This window comes from Apostichopus japonicus, chromosome 6, assembly GCF_037975245.1.
Source record: "Apostichopus japonicus isolate 1M-3 chromosome 6, ASM3797524v1, whole genome shotgun sequence".
NCBI classification, from domain to species: domain Eukaryota; kingdom Metazoa; phylum Echinodermata; class Holothuroidea; order Aspidochirotida; family Stichopodidae; genus Apostichopus; species Apostichopus japonicus.
Window position 1 is genome coordinate 8,220,841 of NC_092566.1, and position 27,698 is coordinate 8,248,538.

The 27,698-nt window shown below is 37.0% G+C and overlaps 1 protein-coding gene across 1 annotated transcript; it reads left to right on the forward strand.

The window, feature by feature from the left end:
• The first annotated feature begins 1,080 nt into the window (after nt 1-1,080).
• LOC139968858 (calcium uptake protein 1, mitochondrial-like) lies at nt 1,081-27,661 on the forward strand. The gene is made up of 12 exons (XM_071973434.1): nt 1,081-1,254; nt 3,780-3,965; nt 5,194-5,335; nt 6,618-6,780; nt 7,206-7,243; nt 8,400-8,520; nt 10,594-10,676; nt 11,694-11,891; nt 14,914-15,054; nt 20,798-20,906; nt 22,183-22,272; nt 24,895-27,661. Exons 2-12 carry the CDS (start codon nt 3,793-3,795, stop codon nt 25,044-25,046), a joined length of 1,410 nt encoding a protein of 469 aa, XP_071829535.1. The 5' UTR covers nt 1,081-1,254; nt 3,780-3,792; the 3' UTR covers nt 25,047-27,661.
• Nucleotides 27,662-27,698: the final 37 nt, after the last annotated feature.

Genomic DNA, 27,698 nt, shown 5'->3' on the forward strand with positions numbered 1-27,698 from the left:
TGTCAGCTTTCCGGTGATGGGTTGCGTTTAGCTAGTGAGAACTCCCATCTAGACTTCGAGACCACTTTACTTTTGTGATTTAGTGTGTAAGTCAATGGGGTTTTTAATGGGCGTATGCTACCATAGATAAACGTATACAGCTCTGTATTCGCGTATTATACTGAAAACAGATACCTATAGTGATACGGTCTTCAACAAGACCTATTAGTATCAAAGTTAATCTTAATCCACTATTTGGTAAATTCTAAACTAACTCAACCAAACCAAACCGATACCAAGAATAACGCACATCGCACAGTCCCATGTCCCACTATACCCGCACATGTTTTTGGAATTTTCACCTTTTAGCATTCAAATTATAGATTTTGTAGTCAATCTGTTCTATCGCTTTTCTCTTCACCAGTGCTTTTAATCGTTTTTCGATCTCATATTCCTGTATTTATCTGTATATGGTATATGTATTTACTGTTTTATGTATTTACTGTTTTATGTATTTACTGTTTTATGTCATTGTATATTCTAGATTGTTTGTAAAGCGTACAGATGCATCGCGCGTAGTGCGCTTTATAAGATTTGTTTTTACATTTTTTTTACATTTACATTATCCGTTAGGAGAGGGATATATGCCAGGTCATATCGATGATATATACATACGCTTCTGTAATGATGAATGAAAGCAATAATCAGCAAGATATTCTGGATGTTGTGTTTTAAAAACACTCATATCAAATTTCAGTTATCAACAAAACATTTTCAAGTTGATATCAGTGTTTCTTTGGGTCATTACTAAATAAATAATATAAAAAACGCCGAAATTTCGAGAAAAAAGTAGTCTTAAACTTTTGTTTTTTATCCGTGTTCATTGTTTGTTTACCGTGTGTTAACTCAATTAGTTAGAGGGGGTTGAGCTACTGTACACTAAGAGACAGTGGCATACACTACACGTTCCTTAATTCTTACATGTGTAAACGTTGCGTCATGTAAGTTCAAATTGTTGAACATAGGACACGTAAGGACATAAAGTCGTTTAACACCGGAGATAAAATACTCTAGAGGTTGTTTTCACGCATACACAGACGTATGCTTGTTGTGCTGCTATACTACCGCAAATATATGCCTAACGTCAGTATACAGTAATCAAGAGGTGGCAATTCTTTTAGAACATCGTCCTTTAAACTAGAAGAACGACATATTGAACCATCTTTCAATGGTGTGAGAACCTTCCCAGCATTGGCAACGTTGGAGAACTGTCGGGTAAACGCAGAGTTTGGTCTTATTCTTACTTCCTAGGCCTAAAAGTAACACGTAACAGGCTACATTAACCAACGTTAGGCCTAACCCATAAAGGCCATAATGTAAGACGTAGCCTATTGGAAAGTTATTTGCTGTAACTTGTTAGCGTGAACCTACATTGTCTAGGCCTTTATGAAGCTCATGACTAGGCTAGTTTAGTAATTACCAAATATATGCCACAATTGGTATTTAGGAGATCATATGCGTTTATTCACCGTTACTTCAAGACTTCTGGTTTTCTGCTATCAACACGGAGGCCTTATTTATCATGATAGCAACTGACCTTACTTAGTCTACAGCTTACTTTAGGCCTAGGCCCCTAAAATACTGCTATGGGAAAGTTTGAGCATTCGCAAAACTTGAGCAAACGAAGGCTTCAAATGTTAATACCTTGTCTGTTTATATTATTTTTCCAAAACATTACTCAATCAGAAGAATAAATACTTGGCCGTGGCTATTCTTACGACTAGTCGTAACAATTATTTATAAACTATTCTTACGACAAAGGCAAATTCAAGCGCAGTAAAGTAAAGAAAGCAACTGCCCATGGAGTAGGGGTAACCCTAACCCTAAACATAACCCTAAACCTCAATCCTAACCCTTACTCTAACCCTAACCTGAAATTATTGTTACTCCTCGTCGTAAAAATAGTACTTCTGGTCGTGAAAATAGCAACTGCGCATGCGTAGTCGGAAATTATTCTTACGACTAGTCGTAAGAATAGCCACTTTGTAAATACTTATTGTCATTTTTTATCTGTGGGCATTATATGGGGTTGAATTCAAAGTGTACTAATGTTTGCATGTATCGATATGATTACAACAAGCCAATTAATTTTCTTGACTTCCTTGGTTAACATGTAACACTAAAAATTCTTAATTTGATGGTTTCCATTGGTTTTCATAGAAGGGTTAACGAAATTTGTATCCATATTATTTACTAGCCATGAACCCTAGCCTAAGTATAAACAAATGTGTGACCAATAATCTTCTGGTAACCCATAGGGTTTCCATTATATAAGTAGCCAATTTACTCTAATTGAATATTAATACCATCTTAAAAGTCCCTGATTGATTTACAGTCAATAGTGAGTGATAAGGTGCTTGTTGGTTGATCCTTGGTTAGAAAATATATTCAAAATCAAAGGTAGATTCATAATGGACTCCCTGTTAGAGAGTACACTGCTAGAATATGAGTGAACCATCAGACCCTTCAAACTTTATAATGTTAAAAGTTTTATGGTTTACAGTCTTGTATGTATCATGGACTTCTCTCTTGACTTCTTACAACATTTAACCACTGGTCATTGGTAACACATTCAAATATGCACAATCGTAACTGTCACTCCCATACTAATGTACATTTTGTAATTTTTACAGGGCTCCTGCATCTATATGCTTTCTTTTGGCATCGTGTCATTGCCAGTTTTGTACATGTTAATATTTTTCCATTTATTGAAACCAGTGTAAAATAGCAAATATTTATAACAGGAGAGTGGTACTTACAAAGACCTATCAAATATCAAAATGAAAACGACATGTGATAAAACAATTTAAAAATATATGTATAGATAGTAAGTAATATTCTTAAAAGGTTAACACATAAAATGAATAAACAATGACTGAAATTATATTAAAGGTTCAAAAGGAGCAGACTGGATGAATATTGCAGCAAGATTAATGAAAGAATTCATGTACAGTTGAATTCTGTTTTTCAGCAAAGGCATATACGGATGTCTGAGGTTTTTGTTGGATTTAACCAAAAGACCGTGTAAGTGGGAAATGCAATGGTTGTTTTTTCTTTTGTTATTCCTAATTTTGTCCGTCATTCTGACAAATTCACTCCTATCAGCTCAATTCACAATTCCTCTCAAAGACCGGTAATCTAATATCTGTGACATATACTGTACATAAGAAACTTTATCAAATGTTGTAATCTTATCTCTCAATGATATGAAGGGATACCCAAACATGTACAGAATAGATAATATGCGGCAGAAAGAGAGAGATATGAGAACATTTTCCCTTCGCACATTTGTTGAAAAGCGACACGATATATAACTTAACCTAGATAGAGCAGTACGACAATATGTAACCTTGTTAGAGGCAGTTTTTCAGCCCCTTATTGACATCTTGTTAACACTGTAAACAGTAGTGAGGAATGCTAAATTGGTTTAAATGTGAGCTCCTTCCTTCCCCATCAAAGGTATTAGAATAACAATAGCAAAGACAATAGCGAATATTATGATACCAATAGGGAATCCTAAGTTCTCTTCCTTTCAAATGCACACGACAATCTTAATTTATAAATTCACATTTTGTTGGGGTTTTATCTTTCTCACATATTTCCCATTGAAAGATTACGGTTATTAAATGTTGTTTACTGTTGTTTGTAAGCAATCAAAAACAGAGGCATGAATAACCTGCTGTATGAACATTCTTATTACTTTTCCTCTCTTCTCTCTTCCTCTATTTCTTTCTTTCAAGATGATCAAGAAAGATGCTCGGAATATTTTGCAGGAGATCTGTACAGATACTGGTCAGGCATCAGTTAAGATGTATCGCTTCATCTTCCGGGAAACAGACGACCACTAACAGATGGCCCCTCAAGTACATGGTGGCACTCCTTGGTGCTAGTGGAGGAATCCTTACAGGGGGAATGTTGTGGGAAAGGTGAGAGGATGTCTGATAATCCTTCCACCTGTCAAAAATGATAGGCACATGATGAGTGAATGATTTAGGCTTTAATGACGAAAGCTGCCAATTCCGTTTCATTCTTATAATCATTTTATCCGGTATCACATACATGAAAGCATGACCAAATTGATATATCAGTGCAAAGGTATATACCAGTGCTGTGGACAAGTGGATATTAGCGATGGCATTTGAAACAATGAGGCTAAGCAGCCTAAGCAATCGGGAGGTTCCAGGTTCAATTCCCAGCAGAGTCTTTGTAAGGTTGGTTTTCATCCAAGAGCCATCTACGGTTTTCCCATCTGAAATGACTTTCTAAATTAAAAAGAGTCCAAATTTGAGATAAATGTTAAATTGGAAGCCACCCGACGTGTAGGTTGTAATACTTGAGCCTGTGCGGGTTTCTCCCATATTTGTGGTCGTTTAAGCGTCGTAAAATAACTGCTGATTATGAGATTATTATTAGATTAGATATACAGTAAAGCAGTTTTGTACATACAGTAGGAAGTTCAGACACCATGCTGTTTTACAAGGTAGAAAGTGCTTAGAACCAAATTATGACTTAAAACAATACGCTCGTACCCACTGCACTACATTTGTGTGTAAGCTCATTTGATTTTGTGAATATTATTTGAGCTTGTAACCTACATTCACTTAACTACATGCGATTCTATATAATATTTTAAAAAACTTCTGTTGATGTAGTGACATGTAGTGACAAGATATTCATAGTTTTCACAACTTGGCAAAACATTTGTATTTCATGCAAAAGTTTTGCCTTAAAGGCATTGAAGACTCGCCCCCAAACCGTGTGCGGCCATCTGAAACAGTTAACTTTCCGTTGCTTGCAAGTGATGTTTTGTTTGTGTCGATACAAAATGCAGACAGTACAGTAATGAAACGAAATGCCTTGTTATCTTTAGCTGTACCTGAGATGTCCATCGCTGTATTGTTTGTACACTGTGCTGTGGGTATTGACCGCAGCTGTATGTACTGACCGTGCACTAGTGTCTAATTACCGACTGTAGCAAGCTGTGTGTGTGTATTTTCTGGGATCGATGGTGGTGTTTAACACTTCTGTTACACCTCATTCGAAACTAGGTCAGATTACGGGCATTATACATTTCTTTTTTGCGCGAGTCTTCACACCCTTTAAGTATTGTAGTACTGAATACATTCCTTCTTTTTCCCTCTTTGTTTTTGACAGATCGATGCATGCAGCATCAACCACAGTAGAAGAGGAGAATTCCTCCAATCAGGTCTCTGAGGTAGATGGAGGGAAGGAAGAGGATGGAGAACAAAATAAAGAATCCAAGAAGAAGAAGGGACCTGGATTTAGAGACCGGAAGGTTTGGGAAAAGAGATAATTAATTAAAAAAATAATAATTAAAGATAATAAATTAATAAAATATTAAAATGACAGTACGATCAAGCCTAACGCTGTCTGTACAACCGTGGATCAATCTAGCTAGTTCCGTTTCTTACACGTTTTTCGTGGGAATAATTGACTCGGTATCGTAGAGGTAAATGATATGCTGGGTGGAGGGGGGGGGGGGGGGGAACAACTGCTGCACAAATACAAGGATGTACAACGTTTGCTTGTTGTTCCTTTCATTAACCACTGAAAGGTCTGAAGCAGTTGAAAGTATCATAAAACTGAAAAACTGCAAATAATGTGAACACTTCATTGTTCTCTGATTTTTACAATTCTTATTAGATCACTTAATTACACATCTTGATCCACGTTGTGTCTAGAAAGCTTTTCTCTGCATCTGAAAAGGCAAGCTGAACGAGAAGATATAATGAAAACAAAAATACAATTCTGTTCTTTATAGGCAATAGAAAACTTAACAGATAAAACTTGAAGAGAACTGGAAAATGTCAATAAATGTGTCATAATTATTTTGTTGCATATATTTTGCATTTATTCATTTGTTTTGTTTAAAGCAGCATTTTGCGTTGGGTCGCTTTTTTCCACTTTTTTAACATGTGCATCGATTTTTTTACATGTATCAATCATAAAACAGCAATCTAAGATACCATCCAAGTTTCACCCTGCAAAGAGCGTTAATTAGCGAGTAATTAACGATTTATGTCGATAAATGAGAAGAGTGTCCTCGACAAATTTCACAGTTAAAATTAATCGCATACAATTCCGCCAAACCCACTAGTTTGAATTCAACCAATCAGAGATGCAGGTTTAGTTATGAGCCGTTATTGCTAAAAATAGATTCAAGACTTTGCGTTGTCACAACCAGGGAGTTGTTATGGAACTCCCTGGTACAACTGCCATATAGACTGTACACAAATCAAGCGTGGTGTTATATTACGTATCTGTCAATGACGTTCGTAGTGTTTAAATATTCATATTATGGGCGAGGTTTATTGGGTTCCCAACGGAAAATATCTTGGAGAACAACAAAGTTGAAAGTTGCAAATTTTTCGACTTTTATGCCACCATTTGAAGTAAAATATAAATAGATTAGCTAGTTATGTATGTCGTTATGGCAAAGTGGAATCAGTGAGGTTGAGAAAAATCATAGAAAAGGACGCAAAATGCTGCTTTAAGCGATACTAGTAGTCGAAACTGTTTCCCGTTTCATCAGAGCTCTGTTTCTCGTTTCGCAACAGGTGATTGAATACGAAAATAGAATACGAGCCTATTCCACGCCTGACAAGATATTCCGTTATTTTGCTACTCTGAAAGCCGCCATGGACAACGGTGACGTTGAAATCTACATGACCCCTGAAGATTTCATCAGATCGATAACACCAGATGAAAAGCAACCAGAAGGTCAGTTGAATTTGAAATGTTAAAATCGGTTGTTGTGACCTCTCGGTCAAATCCAATTAAAGTTAGATACTCGTTGGTGTTGTAGCCTGTGTAAAATTTTCTTTGGTGGTTATGTGTGATTCATAAGTAACCTCAGATATCGACAATCGCACTTTAACAAGAGATGTGTTTTGGGTTTGTCACTGCAGGTTTCACTAAGTAAAGGCAAGATGAGTAAGAGTAATAATAACTTGATTGATCCGTAAAAGGAAACTACAGTGCTCGCAAGTCAATAAAACATAAAAGAATAACGAAGTAGAAAACTAACAAGAAAGAAAACATGAAAAAGCAGCAGGCTGTACAGGAATGGCGAGAAAGACATGCTAGCGTTTAAAAATTAATATTAGGAATTGTTTTATTTCATAAATTTTTATGTTTACCCACAGGGCTCGGTTTGGACCAATTCAAAAAGATTGATCCTCAGGTAATTTCTTGACTTTTTAATTTGTAATTCTAAATTCTCTGTAACAGAGTAACAAATCTAGTAGTTACGGTGACTGGGTCTGTCTCGTTCGTGCTATATGAGTGTGCCTACCACTGCAGTTCATAGAAACATTGGTGTGACGTAGAACCATGTAGAAGATAAAACACAGCTATGTAGACCAAAAATCCACCATTTGAAAATATATATATGAAATACATTGGTCAACCTCTGATGGTTCTCATCTTGACTGCTTGTTCTCCTGCTAAGATGTAAAAATTGAGAACTTTTTAAATTCAGTTATTGATCACGTATGCATTTGTTAATTTTTTTTCTCATCAATAAGTGCATTGCACAGCCACCTCTGATGCAATACATGGAGATAAACACTAGTTCAAACTGGCCTTTCTCCTTTTTCAAATACGAAAAACCTGAACCACTTTCATGAATCGCCAATGTATGACAGTGACCTCATCCAATAAAATATCAAAATGAATTCAAATGATTAAATTGAATAAAATTTCAATATTTTTACTCCTCAACAATTGGAACAAGTCGAGACTGAGTTGGATAGAAGTACTTCACTTCACAAGCTCTGCCTACATAGCGTCCTACTCAGTAATTAAAGGGGCTCGTTTACATTGATAGCCCACGTCAATTATTTTTTATTAATTAAGAAACGACAGATGTTGGTCAAAAAGTGCGACACCCTTCGACGATAACTCTTTGTAGCCCAAAGAATAATTTCTGTTCGATTCTGACAATGATACGGTACGACGACTTCATCACATTAATCTTGTAGAAGACCAAGCAAGCCTGGATTCAAAGAATCACAAATTTTCTTGATAAACTTTGAATTTTGAAATGAATAGATGTAGCTCAAGAGCTACTTTGTAATTGGATCATAATGGTTTTGGAAGAAGGATGCTTCATCTGAGATTTTGTTTGGGGGAGGATAGGGGGGGGGTTGGGGAGATGGGGAGTGTTACAGCTCACAAAAAAGGCGTGTGCTCATGACTTGATGTAGACAACGTCTTGTCATCATGAGAAAGTCCTGTCTTTGTCATCAACAATTTTCTTTCAAATTATTGTGAGCCGTTTTAAAGTTCTGATAAAGTGGCAGAAATTGTAACTTGTTTCTGTAACTTGTCCTTTTCAGAGATACAAGTCCTCCAAGACCTCAGGGCATTCATGGGATGAAGACAGCATCTTCAATATCCTCGGAGATTGCGGTCTCATCTCGTTCACGGATTACATGTTTCTCCTCACGGTGCTATCCAGTAAGTTTGTGAATGTCACTCTCCGTAAACAGCTCAAAGCCCATTTTGTCATTTCCCTCACAAAATCTCAGGAAATTTTGTTTGCACCCAACTTGCTGAGAGTTACTACTAAATCAAGATTGTACTAGATTAATCTAAGATACCCCTACTTGGTTCTGAATGCCACAAAATGCAATGAAGCCCTTTCCTTTAAAATTGTGCTAGTAATTTCAGGAGTGAATCAATTCACTCTGTTGTCTATTTACATGTGGAATGCCTAGATAAAGTTGTTCCCTTTGTAAAGATGTTTGTTATTATTATTATTATTAGAAGTATTATTATGATTATTATGAAAGATTGGTTTGGGATGATGTTTCTTTGTAGGATGATCTTAATCTTGTTTAGAAAGGAGTGAAACAGAAATAAACTTAAACCAAAAAATCAAGTTAACAATTTGTGACACATACAGTATAGCCACGACAATACTAAGTCAGGCCAAATAATACATCTTTTGGTTTGGTGGAATGGGTCACAATTTCCCTCATTTCAAACTTTGAGATATTTCTTAACAAGATGAATGATAACTTTGTGTCCCGAAGACGGAACGCAGGATACTTTCAAGCAATGGCTCTCTGGTTACCAGTTCTAAGATTATAGTCGAGGCGATCGTACCAGCAGGTATAGATAAAGTGATGTGTACAAGATCGGACAAAAGGTTCCATCTTGTAGTATCTCGTTCAATTCTTGGTGATAATATTTACATAAATATTTTATGTCAGGAAGGGTGTAACGGAATCTTGTTTGTGTGTCTCAGTTTTTAAAACTGAGAAACTACCAGCATCGCGGAATCCTTTTTCAATCTGTCGAAAAGGATCTTCTAATCTGACTGGCAGCTGTCCCAATGTGAGGTGAATAGCAGTTTGGGAAGAGAGGGGGGGGGGGGTGAACTGGGGATGAGAAATGGGTAAAAGAGTGGAGTGGGACAAAAGGGGGATAGTCTGAGGCGGAGAAATACAGATGCAGAGGTTGCGGGACACACAAAGGGATAAGTGATTTTTAACTTTTCAAAATAACAGTTAGAAAACCATTATATCCATGTGTTAGGTCGTTATACCCACTACAAAGGAAACCTTACTTCTCATTTATGTAAATAAAGGTGGATGACTTTAACTTAATTCGTGACCAAAATTTGACCTTGATGTAAAGCAAAAAAAGGATTAGCTAAATATGTGGAAAAGAGATTTCCGAGGGTGCTGTTCGTTAGCGTAATCAAGTGGAAAGCCTTGAAAATTCACTAAGTCCAAAGTAGGGATCCTGGAGTAGTTCTGAATCTCCTGTGATATTAAAGCTCTTAACCAATACAAGTTGGAGAAGAAAAACCTTGCTCTGCAAAGTCTTGCCAAAACTGTCTTTCTGAGTTCTCATGGAGGTTTCAAATTTGTGATTTTTGGAGTTGTGAAAATGGGTACTCAAAACAAAATGCACAAACTTTCTTTACTTTAGTGATAACAAATTCATAGGGTTAATACTCTTTCAAAATTATGACTCAAAAGGAAAATTAAAATTATCCCCACTGAGCCAAAATGGACTTCCTAATTTTTTTTTTCAGAAGGCGCTGTTTGTAAGTGTAGGGCCCCTGTTGAACCTTTTCCAGTATTTTCTATTACTACTATTATGGCTATTCTAAGATTCTATGCATTTTAACCATCAAATCTGCATTTTCAGAGCATCTCAAAAATAGCACTAGAAATGTCTGATGTTTTTTTTATCAATTTTGATAATCCGTTGCAGTGACACAAAGCAAAACAATGTGACTCATAGCATAATGGAAAGACTCCATCTAGGTCTTTCACAATAGCTGTAAAAAGACGACCAAATTTCTCCTCTTCATGGAATGGGTTTACCCACCACCCCCAACCCCCCCCACCCCCTTTAGCCCTCCTCCTTTTCTACCACAAGGCTTGAGATTAATCACTCCAGACAAGGATGACCGTGTTAATCTTATTTGTCAATTTATATTCTTTTATTCTTCTCAAATATTTTTATTTCAGTCTACATTGTTAACCTTTGACCTTTCTTTTTTGCATCAAACAGCGCCCGAGAGACATTTTGAAATTGCCTTTCGATTGTTTGACCTTAACGGCGACGGAGACGTGCAAGTAGACGAATTTCAACAAGTGAGTAGGTTTAGACTGGGTTATTCAGGGACAGAATATTCTATTTTGTTTTTCAATTTCCTTAATGGCATCACGTTACCATTCAGCCATTGATCATAAGATATCACGTAGCCAAGTGACATCGATACACTACCTGGTAGATATATATAGATGTGTATCCTTGTGAGCAAAGAAGACGAAAAAACCCTCTTTTTTTTTTCTTTACTCTTACACTGTTTGTCAGCTATGGACAATTCAGGGTTAGTCCAAGGACAAATTTGAATGCCCAAAACATGACATGAATTGCGCTTTTGTTTTCCATCGACCAATCAGAGTCTCTGATTTTCATGACGCAGGGTAACATGAAAGGAAAGTTTATTTCAAGGCCTAACCATGTATATTGTCAGCTGGCTGGCAGATAGGTGCCAAATTGCCACATTCACATATTGTATCGAGGGTGTTTTATTGTTTGACATCATCTGTGTTTGTTCATGTCTGTTGATAGGTTTTGCTTCTTTGGGATTTATTGAAATATATTTTAATTTTAAGTATTAATGATTATTTTTACTTACACAGTTTTTGACAGTGCCTCTTATAGTATAGTACTACAGTAGAGTTAAACGCTATGATGGCAACAAAGGGTTGAAATTTTTGGCACTTCCTGTTGTCATCATGTTTTACATCACTGCTTTCTTTGTACTGGTAACTTGGTAAGGTACTCAACATGATCAAGTACCTAGTACTTTAAATCAGGTACCAAGTACGAGTCTGTTATCACATCCGAGAACCGGTAATGAAATATGAGTACAAGCACTATTACACAAGAGCACTATTCATGGGTTGCAAAAGTACCAAGTACTGGCAAATATGTACCCTAGTACTACCGGGGTACCCAGTACGTTTGGGAGTATTACAACATTGAAACATTCTAGATGTTAATACCTATTTCAAAATGAAAAGTAAATTTTTATTTATTTATTTTTTTTATATAATTTTTTTTTATTTATATAATTTTTTTTTTTGATATCCATCGTCCAGGTTACCAACGTCATCAGAGCTCAGACTGCCACAGGAAAGAGGCACAGGGACAGAGTCACCACAGGGAACGTGATCGGCAAGACCTCGAATAGCTCCCTCACTACTTACTTCTTTGGCAAAGACTTACAAAAGAAATTGACGACGGCGGAATTTTTAGCTTTCCATCGGAAGTTGAGAAGAGATTTATTGAAATTAGAGGTAAATGACAGAAGACTAATTGATATGGAATCGCATCTCATATTCTGCGAAAATTTGGCATATTGTTATAGAAATACAAAGATGTATAGCAGCTTTTAAGCACTGGAACAATAGCATGTTATAAGAGAAACTCAAATTTTTGCCTTCAAAACTGCTATGCAAAATTTTCAACACCAAATTTGTCCCTGAATGAACATAGAATGGAATATGGCTAAGGATGGTATCTCTTCTAAGTATTGGAGCTTTGAAGCTAATAAGAAAAAAACAACATTTAGGAGTTTAATTTCTGATTTCCAAATGACAGGACAAATATCAGCCTTTTATTATCCTCAACAGTTGTTACATGCACAATGAGACTTGAGCGAGTAAAATGTCTTTCCTATTGGAATAAATGGAAGGATGAATGGATGGATGGATGGATTCAGGAATGGATGGATGGACAAATGAATGGATGGATGAATGGATGGATGAATGAATGGAAGAATAAATGGATGGGTAATTGATTGAGTGAATGGATTTAGGAATGGATGGATGGATAGACAAATGAATGAATGAATGGAAAGAGGGATGGATGAATGAATGAATGGATGGATGATTGATTGAGTGGATGGATTTAGGAATGGATGGATGGATGAATGAATGGATGGATGGATGAATGAATAGAAGAATGAATGGATGGATGATTGAGTGGATGGATGGATTCAGGAATCAATGGATTCAGGAATGGATCAATAGACGAATGGATGAATGAATGGATGGATAGATAGATTGATGAATGCATGGATGGATGAATTAATGGATGCATGAATTAATGGATGGATGCATGAATGAGTGGATGGATTCAGGAATCAATGGATTCAGGAATGGATGGATGGACAAATGAATGAATGAATTGATGGATGTATGGATGAATGAATGAATGAATGATATGGAAGATGATGGATGCATCAATGGATGGATGGATGAATGAGTGGATGGTTGGATGGATGGATGGATGCACGAATGAAGGAATGACATTAAGTCTTAGGCAGAAAGCATCATGGAGGCTTTTAGTGTGAGATTTCCTTTTGTTTCCTGAAATCGAACTGAAGTAATCAGTCTTTTAATGTTATGTGATTTTAATCTCAAATCCTATAAAATTGACCAGAAACTGCTTTTTAGCAAAACAGATGTAGAGAAAGATCTCTACATTGCTCCTCAAGCTTACTATCTTTCCCCCTCCCCTTCCCCACCCCCTCATATAAACGGGGCAGAAGAGAATTGATCTGTGGGGGAGGCACAAACCTCAAGGGGCATTTGGGCCGTGACTTTGGTTTCAGCAGGGGGCAGACAACAAAAGGACTTTCAAATATTTTCTTAAAAAGTAGTCTTTTGTGCAGTCAAACTCTTTCATACCTAGCAAAAGAGAGAAGTTTTACTAGCATTATATTAAATAGAAATATTAGAATACTTCATTTAACAAAGGGGGAATTATTGGGAAACACATTTCGGTGTGGCACCAATCAAAACAGCTACAGGAATGAGAGGTGGATTAAGGTTTTAAATCTATTTGGCCAGTTCTACAGACACTCCCAATATATGCCACACAGTATTTATAACTTAAAAGGCAAGAGCTAGAATCTCGCAGGGTAAACTTCGTACTATAGTACGTCATCAGAAATCTTTGGTTACCAGATGTACCAATATTTGGCAGCCAAGTGTTACTTTAACTAATTGGCAGAATCGAACATGCAATATAATGAGAGCAGCCCTGTATTTGGCTAATTAGTAAAGCTGGTTGGTAGTTATTACTTTCATACAAGTGTCATCATTAAAAATTGATAGCTGATGTAAGGTTTTCAGTCTTGTTTGAAGCCAAGGCCTCCTCAAACGACTTTACAACTTAACCCCTGGATATTGGTAACTTGTCACACCCACACCCCAGTGTGCACAATTCAATCAATCCCTCCTGGGGCACTATAGTGCACCACATCTCACCTGGGGGACTTCCCATTGGGTGCAGCCACAAACTGGCCCTTGCAACTATATTTACAAGTTACCTCAGAGGTCCCCATTTATACACCTGGGTGAAGAGACACAATGGAGATTAAGTGCCCAAGGATACAACGTAATGATCTGGCCAGGACTCGAACCTGCAAACCTTAGATCACAAGTTCACTGCCTTAAACCAATTGACCACAATGCTCTCACTAGTAAAGTTGTATATATCGCAGTCGTTCAGACACTACTGTTAAAGAATTTGCTACAAAAAAAAAAAAGTCAGAAATGTGGATAATCTCTGAAATTCCAGTTTGAAATTTTCACTCTAGGGTTATCCTAACATTGACTTAGTCCCTGCAAGCTTCTTTCCTTTTCTTGAAAATAATTACTTTGTGGCTTACACTGGGACCACCTATCGCCACTTCAAGCATATCTAGAAATTTGTGGATCATTTTAGGGTTCAAACGATAATGCTTTAACAGAAAATACCGGGCGATTCCGATTATTTGAAAAAGGGAAAATATCCCGTTTATACGAAATCGGCAATAAAGTATGTGATAGAAACAATTGTAATAGAAGGCTCTTAGGTATCCTATTGTATGCACCAAATCACCTCTGGAGTTTTGCAGAAAGAAGATTTTTTTTTACAAATTTCCAAAATATGACATCCTACCTATGAAGCACTGTGCTAAGCATATGGCCTAACCACCTTGGAGTGTATGTCACCTGTTAATGGCTTGAAATGGGATAAGAATAGTTACTCAAAATATCCATCTCAAAAAGTATCTCAGACAAACCATCCATCTTCAATCTTTACCAAAGTGTAAATTTTAATCACATATATATATATATTGTATGACATAACTGGTATTCCACGTAATTTTTACGATTCAGATTATGCAATGATCAGGCCGATTCCGATTCAGTTAATCGTTTGAACACTAGATCATTTGAATGATCCCTTGATGGGGTTTTATGGTATTCTAATATGATTAGTTTTAAAACGTTGATGTAATAGTATTTGTGTACATTATTCTTCCAGTTCAACAAATTTGACCCAGTGGACGGACGTATTCAGGAGCGCTGCCTAGCTAAATTCTTAATTGTTCACGCAAACTTACCACAGAAGCGGAGATCAAGAATGTTGAAGCGGGTCAAGAAGAGGTTTGCTGACGATCCCGAGGTAAGCCATAGAGCCAAATCCTTGATCCACTAGCAACAGATCTTGGATTGATTAACATATCAACACATAACAGATAAACACACACACATACCTACAGACCCCACCTTTCTTACTTTGTTGTTGAACGGGTTAAATGATTGAAAACTATTTACTTGTGTATGACAGTGGAAAATATGAAATACTTTGGCGTTCTATGTCAAGTTTCTTCACTTATTGACCCACCAAGTTGTCACCAGGATCACGCAGTACAAGCTGACGTGACTGAGATAATTTATTTTAAATTAGCATGTAACTAGTGTCACACAATGTAAACTGTTATTGGACAGGGATATTTCACTCTAATGTACTTTGTCACCAGGATCACACAATGTAAGCTTATCTTGTAACAGGGATCCTTCATTTTAACTGCCTTGTGACCGGGATCACACAATGTAAATAATTGTTGGACAAGGATTGCTTATTTTCACACTATATTGTCTCTAGGATTACACAGTTCATAACTTTTGGACAAGGATTGCTTATTTTACACTACATTGTCTTCAGGATCACTCATTTCAAACTATTTTATTACAGGGATCACTAACTTTAAATTACCCTGTCACCATGATCACACAAATGTTAACTATCTTTGGATAATGGATTGCTTATTTTCATGCTATATTGTCCACAGGATCACAATTTATCTTGTAACAGGGATCATCCATACCTCAGCCATGCAGTTAATACAGTACTTAGATAGCTGCAGAGACTACATTGAGGTGTCGTCGGGGCAACCAAATTTTTCACAAAATTTCATACCATGACAGAATCTCTGAAATGCTCAGTGTTGATCGATTGCATTTGCTTGATAAACCTGGTTTTTGAATGACCCAAATTTAAAAGTCTGCATTAATAGACGTGGTGCATGGTTAAAATATCTTTGTGGTTTCATATGGTTTTTTTTGCTCCGAAAATTCCATTCTCTCCTTCTTTTTCTTTCCATGACTATAATAACAATGTTTTTTTTTTAATGCAGTCAGTAGTGTTGGCTTTCACTTTTAAATTAACCATAATTGGCTCTCACTAATAGCAATTCATGTAGCTGTACTTTATACATTTTTACATTTGTAAATTGGTACATTTATACATTAATACATGAATAAATTAATACATTTATACATTTATACATTGATACATTTATATATTCATACAGTTATACATTTATACATTTATTCATTTATGCATTTATACATTGATACATTTATATATTCATACAGTTATACATTTATACATTTATACATTCGTATATTTGTACATTTATACATTAATACATTTATACAATTATACATTTATACATTTATACATTTACATTTATACATAAATTTATACATTTCAACATTTACACATTTATACATTTACACATTAATACATTTACACTTATTTATACTCTTATACTGTATTATTCACTGGGATGTAAGGAGTCTCTACCAATTTGCAAATGACCCTTTGATAAATTACCATTTAATCAAATTTTTTTCAAGTGAAATTAATATGTGAGTCCTTTGTGTTTTCCTGACATGTTTAAAATTCACTTCCAATTGCAGCTGGGTCTGTGTGTCTACTAGTCTTATTACATGTCTTAGCAGTACATATCAGTTGTGGGGGTAACAAGTTTGGGCATCGTTACTTCCATCTTAGGTTGCCAAATTTGTGACGTCAAGACTCAGGATGTGTTTAAATGGAGTTGTCGTGTCAAATTACTGTCATTAAATCAAATTATTGTCATTAAATCATTTTAAGTTGTCGCTGCTAAATGGATGCTGGAGCCTGGATATAATAGGAGATAATTTAATATTTACATGCAGTATCAGTGCCAATATTTCTGGTATCATTTATAAAGGTAGTGTACAACACTAAAGCATAATTCTGTCTCTTTTTAAAAATGGCACGACCACACGACTGATGTGTCCGTTTATTTTGCAATCGTTTACATTCCTTATCCAAAATTTTGCAAAAATTTGGAATTGAAAAATAGGAAAACAAGTGAAAAGACTTGCTATTAAAGTGATTGATACATTCATTGGAGGGCGTTGTGGTTAAGGCAGTGGAATTGTGATCTAAGGATTACAGGTTCGAGTCCTGGCCAGATCATTGCGTTGTGTCCTTGGGCTAGGCACTTTATCTCAATTGCCTCTCTTCACCCAGGTGTATAAATGGGGACTTGCGCGGTGACTTGTAAATATAGTTGCGTGCGCCGGTTTGTGGCTGCACCCTATGGGAAGTCCCCCAGGGGACATGTGGCTGTGGTGCCCAGGAGAGATTGTTTGAATTGTGCACACTTTGGTGTGTAGGTGTGACAAGTTACCAATGACCAGGGTTAAGTACAGCGTGGTGAGACTTTATTGTAAGTTGCGCTATATAAGAACTGTTAATTATTAATGATTATTATTCATAATATCAGGGTGTTTTTGAAAGGGGTGTACTCACTGAGATGAAGATGAGCCTGGGCAAGACTTCTCAGTGAAATGGGCTTGCCTACCCCTTCTCTGCCCCTCCCTACACTTCCCCTCCCTTCCCCCTCACTCCCCCCCCCACTAATCATTGTCGCCATAGAAACCTGTAATCCTTGAATCGGTGACTGATAATTTACTAAATATAGCCTTTCATGTAGGAAATATGAAGACCAAAAAATGTATTTTCATATAATCTTGTGTGATAATCTTTCATCCCCAATGACACTTATCTGTCTGTCTGTCTGTCTGTCTATCTCACATTCTTGAAGCACATAAAGAGATACATTGATTTTCTTTGTGATTGTGTGTTGTTTTTTTCCCCCTTCAGTTGGTTTTTCTTCTGTATTTCAATAGTTAAGTGCTTGAAGTGGTGCAATTAACTTTAGTGTTGAACTTCCGAGCATCAAAAACTCATTCAAGAATATATAATGCTGGTTATAATATCCAGTTGAGTTAATACCGCAATAACTTTTGTCACAATTTCTTCACATCCGATGAAATGGAAGCATTGCCAAAGGTTTAAGTTACGTCAACGACATGGACACCGCCCTCTCCTTCTATCACTCCCCTCACCCTCCCTCCCCCATTAATCATTGCGCTAAATATCATTGCCGATAGAAACCTGTAATCCTTGACTCAGTAACTGATAATTAACTAAATATAGCCTTTTATGTAGGAAATATGAAGACCAATTTTCATAATCTTCTTTGATAATCTTTCATCCCCAATGACCTATCTGTCTGTCTGTCTGTCTGTCTGTCTGTCTGTCTGTCTAACATTCTTGAACCACATACAAAGATACATTGTTGTGTGTGGATGTTAAATTATGTTCTGATCCATTGTGCCTGACAGTCAAAGAAACAGCTATTTTTATGAGTTTATTTCATATCAAGAGAAATAGAGCAAACTTCAGTAATGTGATCCATATATTCAGCACTTACCCACATCCTACCTTGCAAATTTCCATAGGAAATTTATGTTCTGAGTTTTTGTTTTGTTTTAAAGGGTATGTCTTCTTCTTTAAGATATATATCCTTAATTTTAAATTGCCCAACTGTGATTATATGATGCAAATCAAGGGCGTAGGAACCGGGGGGGCTGGGGGGCACCAGCCCCCCCCAGTGAAAAATGTGGAGGGGCGGAAGTATCATTCCGCCCCCCGCTTCGCAAGTCAGAAAACCCCTTTTTCATTTCCAAATGAGAAAAAAAAGTCTCATTTGGAGCACCAAATTGCATCTAAGGCCAGGTGAAAATACAAAATTAAGTTTACAAAATGGAGTGGGTGTTGAAGTGTGCTATATTGCACCAAATTACATCTGAGGCCACCTGGAAATGAACAAAATTCCAAAGGGGAGGGGGACACCCACTCCCCTTAGACCCCTCCCCAGGCCGGCCATCAGTCTTCAGCCCCCAAAACTCAAAAGTACCTTCCTACGCCACTGATGCAAATTATGAATTGTGGACCTGTACACACATTCATCATATCACTGGAGTTATAACAGCGAATTTTTTATTACAATTCATACCCTCAAATCTGTTGTATTTGAACCTAAATTTGAAAAGTCATAGAAGATGAGATATTTTATTACAGATGTAGCAGGGAATAGGTATTAAGCTAAGTTTCTTTTCTCATTTATACGATAATAGATCGATTTGTTACATCTCTTTGTAGTTTAGTGAATACAAGAGTAGTTCTATGGCTTATTTATGACGACCATCGTCGTGGTGTGATGGCGTTGTCAAACAGTTTTTGACAGGGTTCCAGCTACTTTACCCAGCTCAAGGTCGACCTTTGAATTGCTATTCCCTGGGGCAGCCTCGGGCTCTGTGATCTTGATTTTCTTTTGTGATTGCCTGTTGTTGTTTTCCCCCTTCAGTTGGTTTTTCTTCTGTATTCCAATAGTTAAGTGCTTGAAGTGGTGCAATTAACTCTGGAGTTGAACTTACGAGCATCAAAAACTCTTTCAAGAATATGTAATGCTGGTTATGAATATCCAGTTGAGTTAATATGGCAATAACTTTTTGATATGGGGAACAATTTCTTGGGTTTTTGTGTGTAGCTGAAGGGAGGACTAACTGCAGCAAAATTAGTGGTGCATGACTGCAATTGATAAAATATAGCACTTTATTGCAACACACTGTTTGTATAATTTTCACTTCTTTGCTAGTAAAGAACATAGGTGCTGTACATAAAGCCACCCACCCGCACACACTGACTGGACGCAACCAACTCAACTTGACCAGCGAAAAGTAGATTAATAATCATTGATAGTCTTGATATAAGTAGTTTGAGTGCGACTAGGACTGATTGAGCCATATTTTAAGCTTTTGTCAGCTTTAAGTTGGATCACTCAACGTGCCACTTCGTACCAACTAGCATATCGGCAAGAGTGCTGTGTTTTTTCGCTCAACCGCCCAATTTTAACAAAAATTGCAACAAATCACAGGTGAATGTTATGATTATGGTCGCGGCTCAATAAATGAGGTTCGGTCTTTAACGACAACCATTCGTTCAGTTTGCACATAGCTGTCCTACATTGTGTCCACTGAATATTAATTGTTATGTGGTTACGAAATATCAAACCACGATTCCTCTGTCTCAATTTCCTCCTTTGTAAGGAGTTTAACAGCTGTGAAAGTTAAGATAACATCAGGTCATAATTGTGAGAGCATGTTGGCTAAGGCGTCGGACTTGTGATCCAAGGATTGCTGGTTTGATTCCTGCCTAGTTCAAGACGTTGTGTCCTTGGCAAGATGCTTTATCTCACTTGCCTCTCTCCACCCAGGGGTTAAATGGGTACCTGTGAGGTAACTTGTCACAATTGGGCACAGTATATAACTGCTGCCGACTGGAGGGATTGTCAATGGGACAGGTTATCATTGACCAGGTGTAATATAACGTCTGTAAAGTGCTTTGAGACCTATCACTGGTATAAAGCGCTATATAAAAAGCAAATATTATTATTATTAATTGTAATGTATTCTGCATTATTTGCAATACACATGGATGTGTCCAAGTCGTTATGTGAGGGCTTCACAGACGGATTGTACTGTACATGGGGCTCACTTTACTTTGTCAGGGCCAAACTGGTGGTGATGTGAAATTTTATATGGTTGGATGCTTCAGTGCCAGCCTGCTTGACATATTTTATAAGAGAATTTGTTCCTTAGCCTCAGATGAGATCCAAAGAAAAAAAAGTAGATATATATTTTCCAAAAAAGTATATCTACATTTTTCTCTCCTATTGTAGGGAATCACATTTGATGAAATGGAAGCATTGCAAAAGTTTCTTAGTAACGTAAACGACATCAACACCGCCCTCTCTTTCTATCATGTTGCCGGGGCAGATATCGATCCAGGTGAGTGAAAATGTCTGATTTTGAAAACTGTTTTGGGGGTTTTATTGTAGATCATTTCTTCACCGATAGGAGTAAAGTCATCATTTTGAGTCTGAAATATCATCCACAGGTGACTTTAATCCGAGTTAAACTTAAAAGTATATCGCGAGGATTGAAATATAATCAAAGCATTCTGTTTGGTGGTTTGAACTTGAAATTGTTCCTACCTTGTCCTGTTTTCATGTCTTTAACACTAACATGTCATGGGAGAATGATTGTTAATTGAATAAGATGTATACTTAAATAAGAGCCCCCCCCCCAAAAGAAAAGTGGGGAGAGGGGGGTGGGGGGAGGTGTGAACTCAGCCCACCTCACTCACACCTTAGTATAACCAATGAGACGTGAGTATGCTTGAGTTATATATCCATACAAGTACTGTCGGTATTTTGTCAGCAACTTGCAGAGCTGTGTTGACAAGAATGAGTGTTTCCTTAATAGAAGAGGTGAGAAGGGAACCAGGATTTTCAACCGCATGAGAAGCCTTCTTGTTTATAATTTCATATGACGTTGCACAGCTACCTTAGTTTTTTCTTTTGGTCTTTTTCCAAACCACTTTTTATCTTACCATTTATATGTTTGTGAAATGAAGTCGTATCTAAAATGAAAGGGCAAGCAAAGACATTGCAGAGAGGGACGAAGGTATTGGCTAAAGAGTACGAATGACTTTAGAAAGAAAAAAAAATGAGCTATCCAGATCGAAGAGGGTGGCGATCAGACGCGTAGCCAAGGGGGGGGGCGAAGGGGGCAGCCAGTCCCCCAACCTTGAGCATATTTTTTAATTTTGTTTTTAATGTTTTTATGAAAACGCTAGTAATTTCAAAAGGGAAAATGCTAAGATGCAACTTACAAGGCGTGGGAAGTGCCATTTCCAGCGATCTGGGGGGCATTTTCAGCCAAAATTTTCTTGTTCGCTTCGCGCCAACCATGGTGGCGCTACTCTTAGATAGTTTGCAATGCCGTATCTACTGCTCTGATAGTTTGCCTACATTTTCGCCCTTCCCTTGGCAAATTCCTGGCTATGCGCCTGGTGGCGATCTCTATTTCAACATTCCTAATGAAGGAGGAGAATAATAGAAAGAATCATATTAGAAAGAATCATAATAGACACTTTGAACCGCTAGTTCTTATCCAGAGTAGAGTTGACTCTCAGAAATCACAGTTGCACTCTGTTTGGGTTGATAATGACTAATCTTTAACTGTTTTTCTTCTTGTTTCATCGCTTTTGTTTCTTTTATAGACACATTCAAGCACGTCGCCAAAATGGTCGGAGGCTCTGATCTCAGCCAGCGAGTCGTAGACGTTATATATTCTTTATTCGATGAAAACGGTGAGTTGTGGTGTTAAAGCAAATTTCAGCAGGTTTCCAAAAGAATTTGACAGTAGACGACTTGTAAGCTACTGGGGAGACAGATATTCAGTTGCAAAGATGAGAACAATATACATGACGGCAAAATATTATTTGTGTCCATGTGTGGAAGGAGGTTGGATAAAAATCTTATTTTGGCGTTGTGAAATAGCCAGGGAACTGGCAGCCTTGCCTGGTAATGTTTTGTAAAAACAATGACCCATTTATTGTTTGCAGTGCCCTTCATCAGCTCTCCAGAAATATCCTGGTTTGAAATTGTTAAAAAAGCATCTAAAGGCAGAGAGGGAGAGAGAGAGATTATAAAGTTCCATTATATAAGTTTGGATTTGATTCCATTCTGGTATTTGTGACCTTTTGACATTGTGAACTGTCAAGTAGAGGCAAAGGTGCTTGTTTTTGTTGACTTTGTGAGTGACAATGGTAAGATCACAATCTACATAGACTGCTGACTTGATAAAGTTCTTCATACAGTAGGATGAGATGTTTGTATTTTAAAGTCATTACAAATGAACTGATCTGTTGTTATCAGGCCAGTGAAGCAAGATACAAACAACCTAGTGAACTTAAAGGGACAGTGTAACACTTCATTGTATTGCTTACATATTATTTATTATTCACCTTGCCATGTGGCCCCGGTTGCAAGGGATGGACTTGCATATTAATGCACAAAGATAAGCAGTAAACTGAAAGCCTGACAGTTTGTTTTAATTTTGTTATAATGGATGGTCTTTCTTATCAGGTCAGTAGTGGTGTAAGTAGCAAATAGTCACTTATCTTAAAGGGGCAGTACCACCTGTCATAATAGTCTTATGTATTATTCAACCTTGTAAATGTGGCCCTTAACTTGAGTCATGGTCTCAGATTTTACCATATATATCTTACATAACTGAATCTTAAAGCTTTTCAGTCACATCTGATTTGGTTTTGGAGGGAGAGGTGGAAAAACATTAATTAAGTTAAAGGGACAGTGTCACCCACCATACTCATTTTACATTCTGACTTTTAATAGCACAATTCATAGCATGATGCTTCTCGCTTTTGATTTATGACGAATCTTCCACACCTCAAGAAGGTCTGCTAAATTTCAATATTTAAAACATCAGACCATGAACAGAGTACAACTTTGGTAACAAAATGCCTGACATAACTCCATAACTCTTTTGTCTGTATAATTGGAGTCTAATTGTTAATGATTCAAATCGTTAATCTTGTTTGGATAATTGTTCTTGAGCTCTCTTAATCTTATTAATCAATTGTTTCGATGTTTACCCTTCTTCTCTCCCGGTTGTCGAAAAAAATCGTCCGAACAAACACAAACACCGATTTTTGTCTTGCAGCTGTATGTAACCCTTCCAGACTAAACTTGCTATGTCATATGGTATCAATTTTCTAACTGTGCTGGTGGGGAAAATAACTTATCTTAAATAATTTGTACCGTTTTTAAAAGAAACAGGGGAACAGGTTATGTGTGGTGGTATGAGCTGGTCTATGTTTGTTCTTCCCCAACCTTGGTACTCAACCATATCAATTGCCTTTCAAAGGAGCATGTTCATATGGCATAGATGAAAAGAGCAAACCCTCCCCCCCTCCCTGTGTGTTAAAGTGATATAGGTACGGTTTATTCTGCCCTACCTAGGATGTATGGTGTTTCCCTTCATGTTACTGATACTGATGTATTTCTGTGAGCCTCATAACCAACACCCCAATCCCTGAAATGACATCTCCAAGCATGTACACATAGAGTAAAGTATCCTTGTGGACATTTACAAAGAGAACTGGAGTAGCTTCTCCTATCTGATATGAGGGGGGGGAGAGGGGGGATTCTAGGCAATCTATTAGCCCCTCTTCCCCCACTTCATCCTCGATGAATCATCGCAAATGATATTCACCAGATTACTGACAATCAAAAAACAAAATTAAGAATCTTCTCTGCTTGCAAATTTTGTTATTTTTTATAACTGTATATTAAACACAACCTGTTGATTCAGGATCTACGGAAAGCCTCACATTTGCTTTGAAATTTATGAGTATTGATATCTTTTGATTATGTAAGCTTTAGAGTCAGGGTTTCCCTAACTTTATCCCCACACGAACCCCCTTGGATGGATTCACGCAACCCCTGGGGGTTCATGCACCCCAGTTAGGGACCCCCCCTTTAGAGGGAAAAAATTCTATCCTGTACTTTTCATGTCCCATATTTCAAAGTGCTCGTACTAACAGTGCAAGCAGGATGAATGCCCTGTTTATGTTAGACGAAAACAGAACTGCTCATACTGTCAGTATGAGTGCTTTGTAGCATGATATTAGAGGACAGTATGGAGTGGTACTAGGAAAGTAGCAAATCATCCCAACTGGCTGGGATTGATAACGTATGTTCGTTAAGAGGTTAAGAACTGTTCATACTGTCAGTATGAGTGCTTTGAAGCATGATATTAGAGGACAGTATGGAGTGGTTCTAGGAAGTAGCAAATCATCCCAACCCGCTGGGATTGATAACGTATGTTCGTTATGAGGTTAAGTTTCATGAAGGTCTTTTCCCGACAGTTGTCATATTTTCCGGTATTTTCTTTCTTTATCGATCAGATGACGGTAAACTGAGCCACAAAGAACTCATATCCGTGATGAAACACAGACAGCAACGGGGTCTGGACAAGTCCAAAGAACTGGGGCTCTCTCGAATCATGGAGGCCATGTGGAAATGTGCAAAGAAAACCAAGAGTGGATATTTCAATTAGTTGTACGGTACGAGAGACGGCTTCGACTCTCCTTTACAGCGAAATAGGAACGCGGATATCGCTACGGAAACTGCCCCTCATTTGTAGTGTAAGTTTGAGAGGACGAGGCGTCGGTGAGATATTGACATTCTCCATTTTTGTCCGCTGTAAATTATCTCTCGGCATAAATCCGATTCCCGAAAGTTTGAGATGCTTTGAGAGTTTGAGAGCAGGAGGATGGAGATGTCTGTCCCTAATTGGTGAGATCGTGTTACCACCCCATTGGAGCTGTTTACCCTAAGTACCAAGGGCACAGAACCAGTAAGATGCCTGAAGCCAACCTTGAAATATTTTCCAGCAGTACGTCATTTTTTTGGTCAGAATTTTTTTTTACTTTCCAGAGAACAGCTGATGGTGTGTTGATTTTTGAAATTTTACAATTCATTGTTTCCCTTACAACCTGTTGTACTTTATTTTCTACTCTCAAAATTAAAAATGACAGTATGTTATAATCGGTGGGAATGAGTGCTATGGACTACGGTATATTCTTCTTGACCAAGATGGTGTAGTCAGTTGACAGGCTTTAATACTTACTCGTTGATAGTAAAAACAAACATGTGCCATGAATGTTATATGCAACTTAGAATAGGTATTTAAACGTACAGTATGTCTGCTGTGCTAGTGTTGTAGGCCTTTGGGAGGTATTAAAGTCTTGTTGCTTGCTTTTAAATAAAAAGAAGAAGAGATTTTGGTGAATGTATTAACATGATCTCTTACGATATGAAAGCTACAAGTTAACTTAGCGGTTTTATTTTATGCCCTTGAGTAATAGGACATATCATGCAAAATTTATCATGCATATGATGCAAAACGCATGACATATCATGCAAAACGCATTCTGTCTATTTTTTTGTGACAGATTTGTTGTGTTGATTATGAAGTCTGATATATGATGGAATGATAGGCAACATATTTGAATACATATAGAATAGTGTTAATTTTCTCATTACAAAACTTTTCAACTGGTGGGGATATTGCAGGGGTAGGGAAGGGGAGGGGCTGGGAGGGGAAAGGGTATGGGGACTCCATCTAGAATAAGAAATTGATTTCTCTTTTATAATATTGGACAGGGCTCATGAAATCAATAATGCCTACTTCCTTCCTACATTGAGCTTTTTTTCAGGAATGGGTCAAGTAAGGTTGGGGTATGGGGTGGTAAGGGGCAGGGTTGGAGGGTGGATTGTCAGCGAAGATGTCGTCATGTGTATACTTCCAGCTATATGCATCTGAAAAATATGGTCAACAAATTTTACAAGTGTAATTAATTGTTATTACAATAGTTTAAGAATTTCAAAATAGTACAGTTAATAATTATGTGATTACCTTGTTTTTGTATTGTCTATAATATTTTTTGCAATAATATTCGTTCATTTTCTTTCCTTTTTCTCCCATCCGTGGTTTTTTTTATAAGCTGTGTAGGAACAGAAAGCTGACTGGAAAAATAGAAAGGAATTTTTGAGAGAGAGAGCAAATGTATTTACATTTTGTGGCTAAAATTCATAACCTGTTAACATCAATAATGATTTTTGATCTCTCAAACTTTGATTTACTTTTGAAACATAAATTGTAAAGTAATGATGGGTCAACAAACTATGGGGTGTGACCCAAAAGTGGGTTGTATAAAATTTGCAGACATGGAAAATATTTCTACAGGTTTTGGAGCTTGCCTATGACGACAATGGATTAGGATTTTTTCCCACTTTTCAGGCATTTCTGAGCAAATATTCTGACGAATGGGTATGTGTTTAGGTGGGGCCTCAGCCCTTATGTAAGATTTCTGGGTGGGAGACCGAAAAGTTTGTAAAGTTTCTATAAATAGTACTAATATAGCTAATAAACTATTAAAGGCAAGCTTCAGATGATTGGAAAGGGTGTATCTCTCTCTTTTGTTGAAGTGCACTGGTATAGAGTCCCAGAGTGTTCGGATGGTATAGAATAAGGTTCCTTTATAGAGAAAGGAATTCTAGTATAGAGAAAATTGAGGGCACATCGGTAAAATTATATAAGACACATAAAAGTAATTGGTTTAATTACAGAAGTAGAAGAAAAAGGGTTGTGTGTTAGGTCACAACAAAAATGTCAAAATTAGCTCACATGAGGTCAGTGCTATTAAAGTTTTCTCCCATAAAATTTGTCTGATTATGATAAAATGAAATAGTGTCTGTAGTCGTCAAATAGGTCAGGAATGTGAGGTCAAAGGTCACAAACACTAAAAGCTGTGGGTAGAGGGGGGAGGGGATTTTTTTTATTGAGGAACACAATGATCTGTGTATATTACAATAGCATTTGATTCTTGATTCTGAAAATCCACATCAATACACTGTTTGTATTTGGTTAAAAATATATATTGTGGCTGGAGATAACTCTAACCTAATGAGGGTCTATAAAATAATGTATGCTATGGTATCTCTTCAGAAGTGTCATATGCTTTTGAAATTGAGGGACAGAAGAACAAAATTTGAGTTTTCTAAGCCCCTGCAACTGAGCTTTGATGGAAATATTTACATAAATTTCATATTGCTATAAATTTGATTATTAATAATATATTCAAATTTGGAAATAAATCAAATATTCTGCATTTCTTGTTTTACTTTTGCTGATTTAATTTTTTTT